Source organism: Pelobates fuscus, chromosome 2, assembly GCF_036172605.1.
Source record: "Pelobates fuscus isolate aPelFus1 chromosome 2, aPelFus1.pri, whole genome shotgun sequence".
Lineage (NCBI taxonomy): Eukaryota > Metazoa > Chordata > Amphibia > Anura > Pelobatidae > Pelobates > Pelobates fuscus.
The window spans coordinates 354,415,675-354,439,036 of NC_086318.1; the positions used below are offsets into that span (position 1 = coordinate 354,415,675).

Genomic DNA, 23,362 nt, shown 5'->3' on the forward strand with positions numbered 1-23,362 from the left:
GCTTGCAGACAACTAACTGCTATTCAATCTATTACAGTGAAAAACATTTTTTTTCTTTTTAAATGTCAAGCTTAAGCTATTGTGACACCAGATATGAGTGGTGGCACTGGGCAAGTGGGCACAGTATCCACTGTGAGCCTGACACAGAAGCTGGCAGACAACTAACTGCTATTCAATCTATTACAGTGAAAAAAAAAATTATTTTTAAATGTCAAGCTTAAGCTATTGTGACACCAGATATGAGTGGTGGCACTGGGCAAGTGGGCACAGTATCCACTGTGAGCCTGACACAGAAGCTGGCAGACAACTAACTGCTATTCAATCTATTACAGTGAATTTTTTTTTTCTTTTTAAATGTCAAGCTTAAGCTATTGTGACACCAGATATGAGTGGTGGCACTGGGCAAGTGGGCACAGTATCCACTGTGAGCCTGACACAGAAGCTGGCAGACAGGCAACTGCAATTAGATTACACAGGAAAAAAAAGCAGACTGATGTTCTAGCCCTAAAAAGGGCTTTTTGGGGTGCTGTTCTTACAGCAGAGATCAGGACTGTAGTGGACACTGAATACCCTAGCCTAGCTATCAATTTCCCTATCTAATGAGCAGCAGCTACACTTTCCCTCCTCTATCTAAGAATGCAGCTTCAGAATGAATCTAAAATGGATGCTGTACAGGAGGTGGGAGGGTCTGGAAGGGAGGGTCTGCTGCTAATTTGCTGGAATGTATCTGCTGACCGTGAGGCACAGGGTAAAAGTTTGCTCAATGATGACGAATAGGGGGCGGATCGAACCGCGCATGTGTTCGCCCGCCGTGGTGAACGCGAACACGCTATGTTCGCCAGGAACTATTCGCCAGCGAACAGTTCGGTACATCACTAGTTTTATATGTTAAATAGAGGATCTCTTACTAACTATATAATATTATAGATAAGTGTGACAAAACGCCTTTTGTCACTGGATGGTTAGGTGACCAGCGGCCCTTTTCCCCTGGCTGTTGGAGGAGCCTGATTGCCAGCCTCCTTCCGCATGACTATGGCCCCTGGGAGATTGGACCCTTTAAAAACATTATTCAGCCATACCGGATAATATTTCACTACTTCTGGCCCTTTAAACACTATAGGGGAGGATTGGTACCTTTTTATATGGCACTTTTGATGCAGCCGAAGTGCCGAAGTCGTCGAAGTGTCCGCCATTCGACAAAGGAATAAGTGGCGGCGGCCATTTTAATTTAGTCGAACGCAGTCAGCGGTGTGTGCTAGTAAATCCATGGAACTAAAATCGGCTACACAAATACAGCTGACCCTTACTGTCTCCTCCAGTTCCACGCTTCGGCTAAAGTCGAAGTGCATTCGACAATTCGAACTCCATGTTACACTGTGCTATTTGCACGAATGGGGCCCGTTCGCGCATTCAAATGGGACTTAGTAGTTTTTCTAAGTGAACTGCCTTTAACATCGGAAATAGACCGGCCGCACAGCCCAAATCTATGGAACTGTTTTGGGCAGGAAAATGTGCTTGCGGTCGGTCATAAAGGACTTCCGTCTAACTTTTTATGTACTGGAGGGATTTGAATGATTTTTGGTTATGTCTATATTTAAAGTATGCTGATTCCGAATACGTATGTTTAATGTGAATATGATGCATATTTTTAAAGTTATAGTATATGGATAAAAAGTGTATTTTTTCCTGCCTGTGATAAATTACATTAACCCATTGAGTTCAGTAATTATATCACAGGCAGAGGGGAGGGATTGTATGTGTGTGCTGGGTGTGTTTTACGGTTTGCCTGCAAATGATTGGCTGTATTGTGTCCCACCCTGTGGGATGTCCCCTGGCATGGGGACTTGCATAAAAGCCGGTGTATGGTCATTAAAAGTTCAGATCATCTTGGACCTTCATGAAGTTTCGGCTCATGTTTGGGGGATTGGAGAACTACACTCTGGGGATTGCTATAATCACTATACTCCCCAGGGTATAATCACTAAGCTCTGCTAAGAGCTGGTTCTTGTTCCTGCTCTCTGGAATTGGAGAGGTTGACCTACTGGAGCTGGACCCTGGTCTTGGGTCCAGAGTGGGTGGAGACGGCGAGACCCCAACCAAGCTGTGGTGGTTCGTGGGGTCTGCAGTGGTTATAGTGTCTGGCGGAGTGCTTGGAGTCCTCGGGAAGCACTAGGAGCATCCATCAACGGAAGGTATCCAGTCGGGGTGCCAACGGTTCCGTTACACTAAGATATCCGTATAGTTAGCCCTGCTAAGTTCTATACTTTAAGACGTTATAGTGGTAAATAAGGGAACAAGCCGCGGTTACACTGGGTTAGGGATCGACCCCAAATTATTTTTTTTAGAGCCGATACCTATAATCTGGGAACTTTCAGGCCGATAGCCGATAGCTTACCAATATTCTGTACATTTACTGTTTTGAAAAAAATAAAAATTACTACACAAATCTACTGTTAACTGAACATGATGATTATTTTCCTTCTCCCCCCTCTTGAACCACATCAGGCAGGTGGTGACAAAAAGAATTATAAAAGCCACCTAGGCTTTCAAAAGATTCAGATTGGCTCAATTGGATCAATTGTACAGCTCTAAAGAGGATAAGGATTTCTTTCAGGACCAACAGTTGAGCTCATCCTCTAAGAAACTGATTAAGTCAGAGCAGTATCGAAGGGCATGGTATTGTAATAGCAGCAAGAAGGGACCGATGGCTTAGGTCATGATCAGGAGATACACCTTCTAAAAACAGGTTGTGTGCTCTTGCTTTCCTTGGTGAAAATCTCTCCTTCAAACATCTAGAGAACAGCATTAAGAAGAAGATATTAAGTATGAAGGGGTACAAGATGTAAGGTCCTTTTGTAAACAGGCTCTGTACAGGAAAGTAGTAGTGTAACAGGCAAATAGAGGTTGACTGTGACAGGCAGAGTTGGGAGGTTAGTGTGTCAGATTGGAAATGTCATATTGCATCTCAGTTTTGCTCCCTGTTATTTATGCTTATTGTGCGTAGTTGTCCGTAGTCCGTAGTTTTGAGGCCTCCCCTTTCACTGTTCGATGTTTAAACAGTTAAAACCCTTTTTTAACTTACCTCTTTCAAGGGCCAAGCCTCCCTCTATGCTGGCTAGGTCTGCTCCTCCCACAACGTCATGGCGAAGATGGAACCTAATGCGCATTCAAGCTTCCCCACAGGAAAGCATTGAATTAGTTATTTCCTGTGAGGAAGTTTGCACGCGCACTAGGTCCCACGATTGCTACCATGTGAGGAATACAAAAGATGTTCAATGTCCTCATGCAAAACGTGAGCACGTCCAATGTTGGATAGAGGAGTAAAACTTAGAGAAGGACCTGGAAGCCCCTCGAGGAGCTGTCTGGAAGGCAGCCAGTAGAGGTGGAGTTAACCCTGCAGTTTCTCCGAAACTATGTTTTACATTGCAGGGTTAAATAGACAGGGGCACTTCTCCCAGACCACTTCATTAAACAAAGTGGTCAGGATGAATATATAGTGTCACTTTAATGAGAAAGTGCATCTAATGGCTGTATGCCTGACAGACACAAGAATCATTCTGACTGATAAATGTAACCATTACTGTATCTTGAAAATTATGTTTACATTTATCCGAGTGAGGGGACATATTTGCACCATAACCACCAAATTAAGATATAGTTGGTTTGGTGCCCCAACATTTCAAATTTAAAGGACCATTATAGGCAGCAAGACCATTTCAGTTCAATGAAGTGGTCTGGGTGCCAAGTCCCCCTAGTCTTAATCCTGAGAGAAACGGCTATGTTTACATTTCAGGGTTAATCCAGCCTCTAGTAGCTGTCTCCGTGATTCTCAGAGTGAGTTCAGATGCCCATTTGCTCCAACCTGAAGGAGTTTTAACCCCTTCAGCCCAGCGGAATGGGGGAACCTAATAACCCTATAGTGCCAGGAATACGGGTTTGTTTTCCTGGCACTTTAGTGCTCCTTTAATTTTAGGGGACGTGGGTGGGGGAGTAGCCAGGTGACTTACTAATAACAAATTGTCCAGCAACAATAGAATTTAAAACAAGAACTTTATTGTAGTTTACAGACACATTGTGGTGAGTATTATTGCAGTAGAGTTGTGCTATACACTCAAAAATACACTGTGGACCTCATAGAAAAAGAGGGACATTAGAACAGAATAGAGGTACAAATGGATTTATGTCCCTTCTATATAGGGCCAATTGGGAGGTGTTGTGCTTTAAATTCAGCAGACAGCAAGGTTTTCTCTCAGGGATGAAGACAAGGAATGGACACAGCAGAAACACAAGCTCGTATTTCTGCTGTGTCCATTCCTTGACCTTCATCCCTGAGAGAAAACCTTGCTGTCTGCTGAATTTAAACCACAACAGGAGCTATGGCTTAGAAGAGAGTGCCTTTAAAAAAAAAAAAAAAAAAAAAAAAAATGGAGCTGTACATAACACTGTTAGTATACGTTATTGTATTTACAATGCTTTTCAACTGTTTAATTTCCATTAAGTTTCCGAAGCATGTTTCTAAAGTGTATAAATAAAGCTAATTTAGTGAAGAAAAAAAAATACTATCCCTACGTTTACATATGACACCACTTCCTATAGCCTCGCCACTTCCTATGCCTTTGCCAGCCACAAGATGGCGGCTCCCTGGCGTTTTGTGGTTCCAGCTGCCTGTGTTTGGGCTCATGGCTACCGCTCGTTTTCATCGTCCAGTTTACCGACCTCAGCGGCCATCCGGCGCACATTTTTACAGTATTTCCAAGAGTTACACGGCCACAAGTTTGTCCCGTCCTCCTCAGTGAGGCCCCGAGGTGACCCCACGCTGTTATTCGTCAACGCCGGCATGAACCAGGTGAGCGTGTCACGTGACATGGCGCAAGCGCTTCCGTATTGGCGCTTTTAAATGACGCGGTTTTTTTTATTCGTTTCCCTGGCAACAGGTATGCTAGGACCGTGCCGTGGAAATCCTAATGCTAGTTGTTTATCACAGCTGATTATAATAATAAGTGTGATGGAAAGGAAACAACTCGGGTCTGCACGTTAATAACGCTCCGTGGAATATTTGGAAGTTATCACAATGTGTCAAAGCAATAAAACATTTACAGTAACGTGTTTGTGTGTATAATTGGAAAGCTCCCACGTTTGTCACTTCGCCCTGAGAAGTGACAGTCCCTCCATAATGCATGGTGTATAACAAGAAACAAAAACACAGATATTTGTTGTTTTTGTTTTATATATATTAAAAAAAAAATGTTTTTTTTTTTTTATAGTGTGATAGTTATTTTGCAGATATTTAGATAAGTAAACACTATGAGTGCCGTGTGCACGTCTACTAAACAGCGCCTGATTGGTTACTTGCATGGCTCAAGATTTACCTATCAGAGCACTCTTATTAGTTCACTTTAACCAAACTCTGAGTCAAATTGCAGGGCGTGGGAAGGCTTTATAACCCTTTCCCCGCCCTGCGGAGCTCAGTCTGCGCGGTGCCCTCACTGGGTGAAGATGGATCGTTTAGTTTAGTGGCCGCCAGTTGCGGTGCACAAGTGGGCACTGGAGTCGGGGTGGAATCTTTACTTGGTTTTAGTAAATTTGTCTGAAAAACCAATTTAGGTCTTTAAGCCTTTTAGTAGATAACTCCCTAATACCATTGGAATTAGGGAGCTATTTACTAAGGGGCTGCAAGATGCAGCCGTGGCACAAATAGGATCGATATTTAATTAATTTGAATTAAATTCCGATTCAAACAAAAAGTACAGAATTGCGTCCTAACACGAATGGACAAACTGTTCTCATTCTGTTAGAGCGAAACTCAATAGTTTCGCTGGCGTTCGAACGGTGAATGAAGCAACAGGAGGAAAGGTGAGTATTGTGGGAAATTGCTTTGACCACAGGGAATGGCGCGGACGTAGCTTCTTCTCTGGGTCAAAGCTGGTCAAGCATAGGAAAAATACTTTGTCTTATGTTTTAACGAAAACTAGATCAGTTAGGAAGAAAAGAAGAACAGATCCTGAGAGAGGAAGAGAAGAGGAAGTGATTGGGGGAAAGGTAAATTTGGCATGACAAAGCCTTTTTAAGTGATCTGATGTGGTCATCGTGCTAGGAGTCTATATTTGCAGAATTTCACTGGGAAATGCTGCACATAAGGAATTAAAGTAACTCAACCTCTGGCAGCATCATAAGCCAGCCCAAAACAAGAGTTCCCGTCTGGCTAATGTTAAATTTGGGCGTAATGGGCGTCAGCACCCTTGGCACACTTAGCATATGACCAATGGCGTTTTGTGCAGTGATGGGAAGTAGGGATTGACCGATTATCGGTCTGGCCGATATTATCGGCCGATATAAGGTATTTTCGGCAATATCGGTATCGGCCTATAGAGATACCGATATTGCCGATAATACATACCAGGACCGCCGATCCCATTACAAGCCCGGCGGTCCTGGGGAGCCCAGCAAGCACTTACTGACCTTTCCAGCAGCTCCCTGTGTAAATATTGCGAGTCCCGCAGCTGTCAGAGCGTTGCCACGGGTCACCATGGCAACGCTCCGCGCGGCACGAAGTCTGCGAGATTTACACAGGGAGCTGAAGCTGGCTGCTGGAAAGGTAAGTAAGCGCTTGCTGGGCCCCCACTGTACTTTCCATGCCACCGGACCACCAGGGAATACTATATCCCACCTTCCTGGTAAGAAGCAGGGAGGGGGGACTAAAAAATAAATTAAACATTTAAATATTAAAATTAAAAAATGCCCCCCCCCCCTTTTTACACAAATTATATCCCTACACAAACACACACACACACTCTGCATTATATACACACACACACACACACACACACACACACTCTGCATTCATTATATATATATATATATATATATATACATATACACAGGGAGTGCAGAATTATTAGGCAAGTTGTGTTTTTGAGGATTCATTTTATTATTGAACAACAACCATGTTCTCAATGAACCCAAAAAACTCATTAATATCAAAGCTGAATATTTTTGGAAGTAGTTTTTAGTTTGTTTTTAGTTTTAGCTATTTTAGGGGGATATCTGTGTGTGCAGGTGACTATTACTGTGCATAATTATTAGGCAACTTAACAAAAAACAAATATATACCCATTTCAATTATTTATTTTTTTACCAGTGAAACCAATATAACATCTCAACATTCACAAATATACATTTCTGACATTCAAAAACATAACAAAAACAAATCAGTGACCAATATAGCCACCTTTCTTTGCAAGGACACTCAAAAGCCTGCCATCCATGGATTCTGTCAGTGTTTTGATCTGTTCACCATCAACATTGCATGCAGCAGCAACCACAGCCTCCCAGACACTGTTCAGAGAGGTGTACTGTTTTCCCTCCTTGTAAATCTCACATTTGATGATGGACCACAGGTTCTCAATGGGGTTCAGATCAGGTGAACAGGGGGCCATGTAATTAGATTTTCTTCTTTTATACCCTTTCTTGCCAGCCACGCTGTGGAGTACTTGGACGCATGTGATGGAGCATTGTCCTGCATGAAAATCATGTTTTTCTTGAAGGATGCAGACTTCTCCCTGTACCACTGCTTGAAGAAGGTGTCTTCCAGAAACTGGCAGTAGGACTGTGAATTGAGCTTGACTCCATCCTCAACCCGAAAAGGCCCCACAAGCTCATCTTTGATGATACCAGCCCAAACCAGTACTCCACCTCCACCTTGCTGGCGTCTGAGTCGGACTGGAGCTCTGCCCTTTACCAATCCATCCATCTGGCCCATCAAGACTCACTCTCATTTCATCAGTCCATAAAACCTTAGAAAAATCAGTCTTGAGATATTTCTTGGCCCAGTCTTGACGTTTCAGCTTGTGTGTCTTGTTCAGTGGTGGTCGTCTTTCAGCCTTTCTTACCTTGGCCATGTCTCTGAGTATTGCACACCTTGTGCTTTTGGGTACTCCAGTGATGTTGCAGCTCTGAAATATGGCCAAACTGGTGGCAAGTGGCATCTTGGCAGCTGCACGCTTGACTTTTCTCAGTTCATGGGCAGTTATTTTGCGCCTTGGTTTCTCCACACGCTTCTTGCGACCCTGTTGACTATTTTGAATGAAACGCTTGATTGTTCGATGATCACGCTTCAGAAGCTTTGCAATTTTAAGAGTGCTGCATCCCTCTGCAAGATATCTCGCTATTTTTGACTTTTCTGAGCCTGTCAAGTCCTTCTTTTGACCCATTTTGCCAAAGGAAAGGAAGTTGCCTAATAATTATGCACACCTGATATAGGGTGTTGATGTAATTAGACCACACCCCTTCTCATTACAGAGATGCACATCACCTAATATGCTTAATTGGTAGTAGGCTTTCGAGCCTATACAGCTTGGAGTAAGACAACATGCATAAAGAGGATGATGTGGTCAAAATACTCATTTGCCTAATAATTCTGTACTCCCTGTATATCATCCCACACCATCCTTCAACCACACTCAGCTATTGTCCTGAAGGAATAAAAGGAGTGGGATAGAGGTATGTTAATTCTCGGGGGCAAGAAGAGCAGGGCATGAACCCTGGTAAGTAATATTAAAGAGAAGAGAAGAGGAGAGGCTCTTTGCCCAGGTTGATAAATGATATGGTAATTAATACATAGCTTTTAAAAATGTATTAATTAAGAAGGCATACATATATATTGTATGGTCGCTAGGTAGAAAAGGACAGAAAAAAGTGACAAGATTGATCGATGTGTTAAACATAAGATACTAAGTAAACTATTTACAATATATACAAGAGAAATAAAATGTATACAAATACTGAAGTTTACTCCAGGATATGTGAGGGAGTAGTTGCAGGCAGACGAGAATGGCAACAATAATGGAGAATGAGGTCCTTTAAAAATATTAAGGCAACATGTAGCCAGTGTCAAAGAGATACATCTTTTGCTTGATTAGTGCTGCTATACGGTGCAAATTTGATTGGCTGGGACCATCTTCATTATGTGGCTATATATGTGTTGTATAGGAAGCATTTAAAGAAAAAAGGACATCAAGATAGCCAGGACACTTGCCATTCATGTACATGCATTCTGTTGTTAAAAAAAAGGACAAAGTTACTGTGTGTGTATATATATAGATCTTCCAGTAATAAAACTCATAGGTAGCAAGTTGTTATTAAAATTCAAAGTAATATATGTAGACTTGTATCGCAGAGATGCACAACACTAAAATCGTAATGAACATTGTGTAGACGGGTATAACAAAAGTGTGCATTCCGTATATCGGAGCTCTATATCCATATAAAACAAAGTGCAGGGTGGGGGTGTGTATAAGTTTGTTAAACTTTACATTTTGGTGAACAACCAGGGAAAGAGTGTATCCCTGAGTATTTATTTATAAGACCAGATATGTATAAAAGATTGGTCATTGAACTCTTAAATTTATCAGTATCACTGTATTCTATTTTTAATTTTGATAAAATGTGAAGCTTAGGTAAAAACAAGGAAAGAGGGAGAAATGAAACCTTTGCTCAAAACAAACATAACAATTGCAGTTCAAATATGAATATTTGCCAAGCCCAGCCCTACTGTTTCACTGTTTTGCACCTTGCAGTGATAGTTGCATAATAACTTTTTTTGCATAACACCGCCTTTACAGTTTAAACCCATTTTCCTTGGCATGGTGGATCCTCGCAGTGAGATGGCACAGTATCGTAAAGTGGTAAACAGCCAAAAGTGTGTGAGGGCAGGCGGGAAGCACAATGATCTGGACGATGTTGGGAAAGATGTATATCATCATACTTTCTTCGAGATGCTCGGTAACTGGTCTTTTGGTGATTACTTTAAGGTATGGCTCTTGCTGTTGTTAATTGTTAGCAGTCAGCGTTTTTGCTAAACCAATAACAATTACAATAAACTGAAGACTTTGGGGATGTTCCTTAAAAGGGAAGTTATTTGGTTCTGTATGCCAAACATCAAATGACTGGATGGACAAACTTTGCTGAAAGTGGTGGGATTTTGACCGTGTTGACAATTCTCATATCATATACAGCCAGCACACACCACACACACACATCACATACAGCCAGCACATACCACACATTACATAAACAAACATTGCATATAGACAGCACACACCACATATATGTAAATCGTACAGACCAAGCACAGTGGTGCAGCACTCATTGCACAACACACACATGACATAAAATCAACACACACATTATGACAGTGGGATACACTCGGGGAGGTCATAGGGTTAGGCACTCAAGGGTAATTCATAAAGCTGAACAACTGATGCAAATATAGCCATGGTGTGGCTGTAGTGGAGTCACAGAATTTCCAGACAAACGATTTTGTATTTGTGAAAACTCCATGAGTTTATGTCAATGTCCAGGTCTCTTGCCAGAGATCCAAATCTTTGTAAACTATTGTATTTTGTGTCAGGACAAATAGATTGTCATGGCGGACAAGTACATTTTTTTTTTTTTTTTATTCCACACCTCTGCATTATTCACTGAATACATTTGTGTCAATTTGAAAATCATCTTTTGTGCTTTCAAATAATTTCAAATACTATAGAAATGTAGAATGGGACATTTGGGGAAAAAACAAAACTTGTCAGTGAATGTCATTTAGAAAGATACGCATTTGCAAAATTACCAAGTTACCATTCATTGCTTTTGCAACCAAACAATAATTGTAAATACTATTTGCCTCGTGGCAGCGCTAGCGGGCAACATGACCACTTCAAAGTTCTGATAGTAAAAAAAGGGTATTACAAGATACTAGTTTCATCTGTTATTTATATACCTTTCTTAAGGTTACCTATTGCCTTTTTCTTAGGAGAAAACATGTACCATGGCCTGGGCTCTCCTCACTGATGGATATCAGATTCCTGCAGAACGCCTCTACGTCACTTATTTTGGTGGAGATCCAGCGCTGGGACTGGCAGCTGATGAGGAGACTAAAGAAATTTGGCTCAGCCTGGGGTAAGTACAAAATAAATCATGTGATAAAAAATATCCTGATAGCTACAGGTTACTAGAATTACATACATAATGTGTCATAGCACATTTAATGCATGCAGAAGAAGAAGGCACATGTTCTCCACCAGCAGTTTTATTGATGACACAAAAGCAATGTTTAATGAGAGCCTTTTTCAAGCCTGAGGCTCACAATGGTCCTTTATATATATATATTTCACTTCTGAGCTATTCAACCTCCAACTCAAGAATAATGTAGATCAGTATGGTTTTGCTCATTTTCATAAAGTTCAATTTAATTTATCGGTAATTTGGCAGTTAGTATATATAGCAAATTTCAGTTACATTAAAGAAGAACCATCTTTTCTCTGTAAACTACATCTTTAAATAAAACATTGAAAGTCAGCTATTAACAGGGTGGGTTTAATTTAAATCAAGTTGATTTAAATCAAGGTAGCAACACAGTTATCTTAAACAAGACTGATTATGTTTCTATGTTGCAAAGATTAATTGAAGATAGAGATACCTATGAATACTAAGCAGGGATCCCACGAAAAAATACTTAGTAGAACTCAAATATATTCTAGACGAAGCATTTTCACTATCTCTGATCTCTAAGGATGAATATAATTTTATGTTTATAAAAAAATCCTGTGACTGCCACCTTTTATTCACTTCCAAAAGTACATAAACAGCAACCTGTACTTAATGGTAGACTAATTGTCTCAGGCAGATCCAACTTGACTCAAAATGTGAGTGTATACGTGGATCAGATTATGAGGAAATCAGTTATCGAACTCCCTTCATATCAAAGATACCAAACACACATTAAATACTATATATGGAACAAAGTTGTCTGATAATGCCATCCTATGCAGTCTGGACATTGAGAGCTTATATAGCTCTATCCCACATGAGGTAGGCTTGCAACATCTAAAAGCCTTGCTAGACATACACCCAGCAGCATCTCCAAGACATAACCAATTTGTTCAGGATTTGATGCATTTTATCCTGACACACAATTATTTCATTTTCCAAGGCAAATACTACCACCAGGTGAGAGGGACAGCTATGGGACGGCTTGTGCCCCCTCATATGCCAACCTCCACCTGGGTTAGTGGGAAAAGACTACGGTGTTTGGCACAAACTTGGATAGGTACATCAGATATATCAGACTTCGGAAAAGATATATCGATGATATTCTAATAGTATGGACGGGTGCCATCGAAATTTTCAAAGAATTTGTTGCAGTACTCAACACCAATGACATTAATCTGAGACTGACCAGCAAAATAGGGGGGGGAGAAAATTAATTTTCTAGATATCACTATTATGATTATGGATGATGGTTACCTGATGACTACACTGTATCGCAAACCGACAGCGACCAATAATTTCCTAAACTGGGATAGCTATCATCCTCCAGCCCTCAAAAACGGTATACCAGTGGGACAATATTTGCGCCTTCGACGCAATTGTTTCACAATAGAGGATTTTAAACTGAAGGCTAAGACACTGAAAAACCAGTTTAGAAACAAGGACTATCCAAATAGATGCCTTAAGATGGCATATAAGCGCGCACTTCTAGCGGACCGCAAGGAACTTCTAGCAGAGGATATCCACAAAGAACCCTCACAGGAGACCATTAGATGCATAGGGAACTTTGATGCCGGCTGGCACTCAATAGTAAAGATTCTTGGAATACTCTTGCCCCTATTGCACCAAGATCCACACATACACAAAGTGATAACTCCTCATGCCTCAGTTACAGCAAGAAGAGGACGCAATATCAAAGACATTTTGGTCCCTAGTCATTTCAGAACCACCCCACATAAGCAAACATGGCTTAAATCTCCAGTGATGTGCACCTACCAGTGTGGCAGGTGTAAGGCCTGCAAATTCATACGTCGACCATCCAAGAAATTCTCAGATTCCACGAACACTTAAGAATTTAACGTTAGAACAGGTCATGTCAAACTAACTTGATTGCGTTCTACGAAGAAGTAAGTAGACGTATAGATCAGGGTGTTGCAGGCCTTTGATACAGTTCCACACAATAGATTAGTGTTCAAACTCAAGGAAATCAGTCTCGATGAAAATGCTTTTTCTTGGGTAGAACATTGGCTTAAAAACAGAGTACAAAGAGTTGTCATTAATGGTAAATTTTCAAGCTGGACAGAGGTGGCAAGTGGTGTCCCTCAGGGGTCTGTTCTGGGACCCCTTCTATTTAACATGTTTATATATGATCTTGAAGACAGCGTTGAAAGTCATGTTTCAGTGTTTGCAGATGACACCAAACTCTGTAAAGTAATACAATGTGAGCAAGATATTACCTTGCTGCAGAGGGATTTAGATAGACTGGGGGACTGGGCACTCAAATGGCAGATGAAATTTAATGTTGAAAAATGCAAAGTTATGCACTTAGGCGTAAAGAATACACAAGCAACGTATACCCTTAATGGAAGCGAATTGGGATAACAACACATGAAAAGGACTTGGGAATTGTTATAGACAACAAACTGTGCAACAATGTGCAATGTTCCAAGGAATGGGACATATCAGCTATGAAGAAAGGTTAACAAATTTAAACCTATTTAGTTTAGAAAAACATCGCCTGAGAGGTGGTGTAGCGGAGAGGTAGTATAATCCACAATATCTCCGCTGGTAGACAGGAACACAGGCAATAATCAGCATAGGCAGGTACAGCATACAATATTCCAGGTAGCGTAGTAAGAATCCTTCCCTCCCAAGAACTAGACGAAACATAGGCTGGGAGTCAACTGAGTTCTTTATTCACAGGTCACAGTATTTATGTGATTCCACATGCAAGGGGTTTCCCTACTGCCATTACAGGGGTTGTACAGTAGGGGACTACATGGGGAACTTAACAACCTGGACATTTCTCTCATAATACACTGCTGCACGAGAGGGACACTCCCACTAGAATATGCAGTTAAGTGGATTATCCCCTCGTGCAGCAGAACCACTATTCTATATAAAAATACATAACTTACATTTTATTCGGTAGATTTATACGAACGGACGTTCGGTAGATAGCTGGGGTCTGAGTGCACATTGCGTGAAAGTGCCGCTCCGATCCCAGCTTAAATAACCGAACGCCGCACGAAATACACATATTTTCTAAGTTACCTTCAAACTACCGAATGACTCTATAGAAACACATTACCGAAGGACCGGGGCTCCCGAACGGCTTGGAAGTCCAGCGGTATCCGTGCCGCCGAGTAGCCGATTTTAGTTCCAGGCGCTCGACGACCAAATACCGCTGGGCTAACAAAGGATCCAAGATGGCCAACCGCCACGTGGTCGGTAGCCGAATGACGGCCACCCCGAATCCTCTTAATTACCGATTGCAACAATGTTGCAATCCTTAATGGGAGCCACACGACCTCCTGTGTGTGGTCTTCATTCGGTAGTTTGTTCATTTCACGAATGGTGTTGAAATTCACCGTTCGTGAAACGATTGTAGGAATGCTGGCGGTTTTGTATGCCGGCAGCATACGAATGCTATCATTCCCCTGAACCATTTTACACAGAATACAAGCGCTTGGTTCTTAAAGGTGTATACACGTATGCAGAACAGTATATAGATACATAAAGGACAATGTACAGTGGCTGGATTTGCCACAGGTGGTTTTATCAGAGTCCATACAGATGTTCAAACAGCTACTAGATGCATACTTGCAAAAACAGAATATTCAAGGATATAATCTTTCAATGTAGGGTAATAACTGTTTGATCCAAGGATAAATCTGACTGCCATTCTGGGGTCAAGAAGGATTTTTTTTCCTAGCATGTTGCAAAATTGTGCTTCAAACTGGGTTTTTTGGCCTTCTTTTGGATCAACAGCAAAAAACAAATGTGAGGAAGGCTGTACTTGATGGACGCAAGTCTCTTTTCAGCTATGTAACTATGTAACATTCAATTTTTTTTATTTTTATTTTTTTAGAGTTGACATAAAATACAGATATATTCCTGGCAGAGTTTCTGACCCAATGCAATATTAGTACAATAGATATAAAATAGCAAATACAAATCTATTTCACATCGTTCGCGTTAAGTCCTCTCCTTGAGGTCGGGGATTAGTTACAGCTAATAAGATAGATAAAGATTAGATAGAGCAAGATGAAAAGAAGAGCGTGGGTGGGGGGTGGGGCGATATGATCGCGTTCTGGTTCTCGTTTACCCAGAAGTACAAGTCCCTAGCTATACGGGGGGGGGGGAGGGAGGGGCTATTCGCTCATGGGTCCCAGATCTTCTGAAAAGTTTTCAAGGTTCCTCTAACTCTGGCTGGTAGGTCATCCATTAAGTGTACCTCCTTGATCCTTTTTATGACTATAGAGGGTGTGCTTTGTTTAAGCCAATCTGAAGCCACCTCTCGTCTAGTTGCTGAGGTAATTTTGTGTATGAGCTTTTGTTCATTCCTGGACCACCCGTCGATTGATCTACTTAGTAAATATAGCCATGGGTCTAGCGCGGGGGCTCTAGAAAATACTTGGGTTAATAGATCTTTAATCTGGTTCCAGAAGCTTTCTATCTGTGGGCATTCCCACCAGATGTGGATGTATGTTCCTTTCATTCCACACCCCCTCCAGCAAATGTCTGTTGGAATCTTGTTCATGTGATACAGTTTAACAGGTGTTAAGTAAGTCCACCCCGTTCCCTGGTTTCCGAGCAGAGGTGGACGTACAGCAGCATTATGAGGCCTCGAGGCATGGTTTCCTGTATACATATGCGTTCGTAGAACGTCAGTGTTTTTTGTGCCGCTGCTTGGATGTGCGGAAGTTTTGCAAAATCTTTAATATGTAAATATCTAAAGAAATCAGATGGTGTAAGGTGACCCCTTTGCCTCAATGTGTCAAATCACACGACCTCTGTGCCCTGATAAAGATGGCAAATGCGTTATAGACCTACTTGTTCTAGATTTCGGAAATCCCTAGCTGACATGCCTGGAGGGAAAGCCCTATTGCAGAGATATGGCATCAGGGGGGATGGGGCTGATGCCAGACTATATTTATGCATGGAGGAGTCCCAAATGTACAGGGAGTTGAGTATTGTTGGGCACGTGACCCTTATCAAGGGCCTATGGTCTTTAGGAACCCATATGAGAAATTGTGGAAGATCCGCTCCCACCATGAGGGACTCTAAATCTACCCACGTCCTTTCTCCCGGTGGTGAGTGCCACATTGCTACTTGCGTCAATTGTGCCGCAACGTAATAAAAATATAGGTTTGGTAACCCCAGTCCACCCCTCGTTTTTGGCCTGTATAAGAGGTGTCTCGATATCCTGTAACGTTTATTTTGCCATATAAAGTTCCCTATAGCTTGCTGCAGGGGTGAAAGGTGTGCCTTAGAGAGGTGTATAGGTAGTGTTTGGAATAGAAATAGGATCCTAGGCAACACATTCATCTTAACAGCATGAATCCTCCCTATCCACAATTTAGGATTATTAGTCCATGTTTCCATTTCCTTAATCAGCTGTTTTATCAGTGGTGCATAGTTTTGTTCAAACAGCTACTAGATATATATAAGTTGTCTGTGTTTTCCGTCAATCGAATACCTAAATATTTAATCGAAAGGCGTTCAATATGTATGTGATGTGTGTCATGTATTAAGGTTATATCTGTCTCAGGGACACTGATCGGGAGGGTGCTAGACTTAGCCATGTTCGCTTTGTACCCAGAGATTTACCCTTATTCTCCAAGGACCTCCTGTAGAGTCGAAATGGGCGGAGTGGGGCTCCTGAGATCCTCACCTGCGCTCGTACATTGCTGTACATAGCTTTTATTAAAGTTATAGCCTGCTCTGGAAAGCCTAAATGCGACAACAGTGTAAATAAGTAGGGCCATTTAACTCTGTCGAAAGCTTTAGAACGTTCTTTAACTGTCAGTCAAAAGGCTTGGTATACCTCCTCACATGCTCATGCAATAAACTCTATGTGGGTAAAACATCTCATAACTTTAAGCTTAGGATAGATGAACATGTGAACCCAGGAGATTGATACTCCTGTCTCAAAACACCTAAAATTACATCATGGGGGTTCACCTGAGGGAATCTGATTCTGTGGCATTGAAAAAGTCACACTTGGACCGAGAGGGGGTGATTTAGACACAAAACGCTTACAAAGAGAGAGTTTTGGGATAGATAAGCTTAAGACTTTATCCCTTCTGGGTCTAAATTAAGGGTTTTCTTATACATCCTTTATCTCAGACTAAATTATAAATATATTTTTTTATTTGGCCGATACACGTGTAAATAGTAGTTATAGTGGTTTAATTTTATTTAATTTTGCTTGAATATTACAAATACGGATACCTAGCTTTTGGTGTTTACTATATGATTTCCACCTAGTGTATGTATGTATGTATATATGTATGTATGTATGTATGTATGTGTGTGTGTGTGTGTGTGTGTGTGTATATATATATATATATATATATATATATTCACATAATGGAAGTTAAATTTGCTAAGGGGATCTCCCAAGTATCTACTAATTATGTGAGCTTGACAACCACCGGATATAGTGTGCACATGTTCCAAAGAAATATATGGAGCCGATTGCATAAGAATCAATCTATAACCCATATGGTTATTGTTAGCCCAATATATGTATATAGCCATATTATAGAGTAATAGAGCGTCATATAAGACTTCTTGTATATATTGAACCAGACGAATATGTTCAAATAGACAATGAAGAAAATTGTTCCAATGTGGTAAGAAATGGCACATATATGAAACCATGGGACCTATATATAGGTATAGGGTACATTCTAGGGATCAATCAATATACAGTATCTATGTGTCACACTATATATATATATAAAGGAAGTTCCAAAGATAGCACTCCAGGGACTTTATAAAAATTAACTTTTATTTTCTTTACTAAAACATCAAATGTCAAGCACCGGGCATTGAAAAACTGGACAGGTGGAGTGCAAGATCTTTTGTGTTTTTTTTTCTTTTTCATATATATATATATTTTTTTTTATTTTTTTTTTCGATATACATTTTTAGACTTTTATATTGGGACAGTAACCCACCAGCCAAGGGATGCCTTAACATGATGGGAGTAAATACCCATCACTGAGATACGTTCCATGAGAATATAGTCGTAATGGGTAACAATTCGCCGTGTTGGACGGGTTCATTGGTATATCTGCCCACTCATTACTCATTGGACGGGTCCGTTTGTAAACCCGCCCAATTACTAATCATTGGCGAACCCGGAGTTGTAGATGGACGTTTCATCCCGCCCTGCATACACCACATGGGGAGGGACCACGGCTCCCTCCCACTAGAGCATACTAACCAATCAAGATTAGACTGACAATTCGTCACAAGGCACTAATCAAGCCGGTATTGCATCATGATGTGGATACTCTCTGTAGAGGAGTAGTAGTATTATCCACGGTATCTCCGCTGGTAGACAGAGTGAAGCAGGTAAAAAGTAGGCAAAATGCAGGTAGCGTAGTTATAATCCCTTTCTCCCAAGAACTAGATGACACATAGCTTGGAGGTCAACTGAGGTTTTAATCACAGGTCACAGTATTTATGCAGTTACAAATGTAAGGGGTTTTCCAAGTCACATTACAGGGGTTGTCCAGTTGTGAACTACATGGGGAACTGAGCTTACAGGCTGATTACCCATCATACACTGCTGTGCTAGAGCGATAATTACCCCAGAATGCATTGTTAATGGGATTATCTCTTGGTACAGAAAAATACAGTTTATACATAAAAATCTATAACTGACATAATATTCCTGCTATGCAGCTAATAAACCCCTTATTACATAGCTGGAACTTGCGCTCAGATCCCAGCACAAAAAAAACGAACGCCATTCATTTTACATGGTCAGGACCACTCGGCTTAAAACAGTTGTACTAACTGAGGGAATGAGCTTCCCGAAAGAAGAAAACCCCCGAACGGCTTGGAAGTCCAGCGGGGCTTGTGTTGCCTAGTAGCCGAATTTAGTTCCAGGCACTCGACGACAAAACCCCGCTGGGTCTCCGAGAACAAAGATGGCCGCTGCCACGTGTACTGTACACGAACGGCGGCCACCCGCAACATACATTAATTGGGCACGGATACAATGTTGCAAAGTACCTAATTGGAGACACACGACCTACTGGGGGTGATCTCCCATTCGGTACTTTGCTTGTTCCATGAACAGTGCGGAGATTCACTGTTCATGGCTAACCAAGCTGAATGCTAGCGGTATTCGTGTGCTGTAACACACAAATGCTTTATACATGGATCTTTTAATCGGGGAAACAGACGATACGGGAAATAGCAGAAAATATACAATTACATTCAGTAAGTGGCTATGTTTGCCACACTCTCCCTCAATCACACCATTGGCTGCAGGTAGATCGAATTCTTGGCGATACCATGTATTTAAGCTAGATTCTGGTCATTAGACTGTTGGCCCCTGACGAAAGTGCATCTCATTTAGCACCGAAACGTGCGTCAGGCGTTTTTTCTTCCTGGGTTATGGGCACTGGGCACTTTTTTGTTTAGCACACTTTATTTAATTATGATATTATAATATAACTTTATTATCTGATCTTTTTGCTCCTATGTCTGTCTAGCTAGTTTACCAGGGAGAGAGGCTTTTTAACTTTGAACTGTCATCTTCTTTTAAACTGACTACGGAACTTCTACTGCCTACTCTCTTCTCTTACAAACCTTTGACAGCATTTATTCTCTGTCACGATTCGGGAACCTAACACGCTAACAGGTCACAGAAAGTAAAGGGTGTAATACCGGTCCTTAGAATGGCCGGGTTAAGCAGACTAAGAATAGTCAGGAGACAAGGGAGCCAGAAAACAGGAGAACGGGAAACAAGCCGAGGTCAAAGGAATGGAGAATACGGGAAAATCGGAATAACAAGCCAAATAATCGGTAACCAGAGAGAGACGCACGAACAGACTGCAATACAGGTATCACAAGACCACAACAGGGCACTGAGAGACAGGAAAGGTAAGTATATAAATCCTATGGTTAATTCTGATTGGATAACTTCCAATCAGAATTAACAATCACACGTGGGAGATATGGTACTGTGACTTTAACGCCGGGTCGCGTGACCGACCCTGGCGTTCGCATAAATGCTGCCGCTGGGAGGCGAGGAGGTGGACGCGAGCGGCGCCTGGAGCAGAGAGGACGCCGCTCGCTGACAGGTAGGGGAAGGGGAGACCGGGGTGCCCTGACATCCTCTGTACCATTTGAGATATTGGACATAAATCCATACATTTTTTACTATATCCCATTAATCACTACTAATCCAAGACCATTTTTTCTGGTATCCAAAAGGAATGCTACAGATTGTTACATTTGATGTCCTTTATGGAACTACCAGTTTATACAATATAATAGGATTTGAAGTTTAACAATACTATGGGACAGGAACTTTAAGGAGAATCTTTATAGTATCCAACAGGTATGAGATATACTGGTGGTGGTTCTCTTCTATTTAGAGCCGCTTTCAATAAAGCTCACATTTTATTTTTATATTGAACTACACCTGTATATATGATACCTTGACCTGTTCTATACTCTTGATACATAGGAGCTTATTAGGTTACTTAGTATTATTTTCGATCAGTTGATCTAGCGATATATACCTACTGCTTATAGCCATTTGGTATTCATCTTTATATAGATTATCCACAGTACTATCTGTATTTCCAGGAGATGCTTTTAGTCTCAAGACATTGCTAGTGGTGTGACTATTTGCATATTTCTTTCTGTGTTTGTCATTTCTATTGGGGTTAAGTCCCTAGAGAGCCCTGGAGTCTCATTTCGGTACCTAAGATAGGTGGACACTCCTGGCACTGTTCCTTCGGGTATAGCGCCTTTGGTGGTGCCCACTATCTTATTTTCTGTTCACTCCTTTTTAGTCCATAAGACTCAATTTAAGGTAAACCGAATTCTATATCGATGCATGTCCTTGCCTATGCCTCTGTATGAAGGCATGGGCTTGATTATGCATCTGTATGTTTTCAGTTTGTTCCTACTATCCGTGGTATGAATGGCTGAGTGTAATCTGCATTCACCATACCATCATTGGAGGCCGAGCTGCAGGCTCTGACTCTGACTGTTAATCCTTCTAACAGCAACCCCTACACTACAACCTATATTACCCATAAGATTGCCATACCTTAGTAATAACTGTAGCACTGATACAAAAACTGTAAGATAAGCTGCAGAGTTTATTTATTTATTATTTATTTATTATTGCCATTTATATAGCGCCAACAGATTCCGTAGCGCTTTACAATATTATGAGAGGGGGATTTAACTATAAATAGGACAATTACAAATAAACTTACAGGAACAATAGGTTGAAGAGGACCCTGCTCAAACGAGCTTACATTCTATAGGAGGTGGGGTGTAAAACACATTAGGACAGGAATTTACAATCAAATAAGGTGGGCTGCCCTTTAGGAGAGGGCAAGAGACAGGTATGTGAGGTAAGGGTTAGTCTTGGAGGCCATAAGCTTTCCTAAAGAGATGGGTTTTAAGGCACTTCTTAAAAGATGCAAGACTAGGGGAGAGTCTGATGGCGGTAGGCAGGCTATTCCATAGGAAGGGAGCCGCCCGTGAGAAGTCCTGCAAGCGCGAGTTGGCCGTACGAGTGCGGACAACGGACAGGAGGTGGTCACGGGCAGAACGGAGAGACCGAGAAGGGACATACCTATGGATCTGTGAGGAGATATAAGAGGGGCTAGAGTTGTTCAGTGCTTTATAGGTGTGAGTTAGTACCTTGAATTGACTCCTATAGCATACAGGAAGCCAATGTAAGGACTGGCAGAGGGGTGAGGTGTGAGAGAAACGACTAGAGAGGAAAATCAATCTAGCAGCAGCATTCATTACGGACTGTAAGGGTGCAGTACGGCTATTGGGAAGACCAATCAGGAGAGGGTTACAATAATCCATGCGGGAAATTACTAGAGCATGGACAAGCTCCTTGGTAGTATCTGGTGCAAGAAAGGGGCGGATGCGGGCTATGTTTTTAAGATGGAATCTACAGGATTTGGCAACATGCTGGATGTGAGGCTCAAAGGTGAGACCAGAGTCAAGTATGACGCCAAGACAGCGCGCTTGCAAGGATGGACTGATGTTGGTACCACAAACTTGGAGGGAGAGCGAAAGAGGAGGATCAGTATTAGGAGTTGGCATCAAATATTGCAGAGCCTATATTGTGTGCTCCACCTGGCACCAATTCCCAGACATAAACACCCATACAAACTCACTTACAGATACACATTCCCAGACATACGCTCAGTTTCCTGCAAACCTAGATAAATAAACTAATTTACAGACACACACAAATACACACCACCAGACAGACACAAAGATTTACCCACTGATCTACACTGTTAGACAGACACCCTACCACCCACATTTAGAGACATGTTGCCACACTCACAGATTTCACACGTAGAAAAGTCATATCTCTCTTACTTTTGGCTCCAGCAGGGACAAGGGACCTCACACAGCACCAAAGGATTACTAAAGTTTGAGGATGCAGAACTTGAAGAGTCGAGTTGTACTTGGTCTTCAACCAGGAAGGTCCCTCTAGTGGCTTTCATCCTAAAAGGCACTGGGGGGGGGGGGGGGGGGGGTTAGCTGCAGAAAGTAAATATTGCTGTTTCTATGAAATGGCAATGATTTACACTGCAGGACAAGAATGACAGAGGCACTGGCCCAGGATGAACTCATGAAGCTAAAGTGGTTTGGGTGCGTTCTTGATGTTTGTTATGAACTTTAACATTTGGAACCAGATGAATATTTCATTTTGAGAATAATATCGATAATAACTTTTTAGAAATTAGAAATACATATATAATGATGACATTATTGCAAGGTGAACTATCTCCAGTTTAATAGATTAATCACTCATGTTTGTAATACACGCCTATATTCCACTTTATTGTTCCTGGCCCTAAGTTTATGGTCCTCTCCCATTCGGCATAAAAAGTATTAAAAAATAAATAAAAATTATTTCACTTTTTTTTTTCTCCCCATCGCTGAGTCTCCCTTGGCACGGCTTACCTCTCATCCTCTTACAGCGTCACAGATGAGGCATGGCCTGGTGACAGTCCAATCCAACACATGCATCAAATCTTCCCATAGGAAAGCATTACGTCAATGTTATCATATGAGAGCTCTAGTCAAGTGATAAAGTTTTACTCTGTTACTGCAACAGGAAGCACTTCCAGTTTTTGTCAGTATGACAGCCATTGTAGTGTGTGTTTAACCCTGCTATGTAAACATTGCAGTTTCTCCAGAACGTCAGTGTTTTACATTGCAGCGTTAAACATACAGTACAACTGCAGCCAGACCACTTTGTTGACGTCTTGGGGACTTTAGGTCTTTTTCTGTT

The 23,362-nt window shown here is 41.5% G+C and overlaps 1 protein-coding gene across 1 annotated transcript in view; it reads left to right on the forward strand.

Annotated features, from left to right (window-relative positions):
• The first annotated feature begins 4,583 nt into the window (after positions 1 to 4,583).
• Positions 4,584 to 23,362, forward strand: part of LOC134587340 (alanine--tRNA ligase, mitochondrial-like) — a 64,056-nt gene continuing 45,277 nt past the window's right edge. The window contains exons 1-3 of the mRNA XM_063443640.1: positions 4,584 to 4,846; positions 9,621 to 9,809; positions 10,808 to 10,953. Coding sequence (XP_063299710.1) covers positions 4,631 to 4,846; positions 9,621 to 9,809; positions 10,808 to 10,953 — 551 coding nt within the window. The 5' untranslated portion in view covers positions 4,584 to 4,630. The remainder of the gene's footprint in view (positions 4,847 to 9,620; positions 9,810 to 10,807; positions 10,954 to 23,362) is intronic.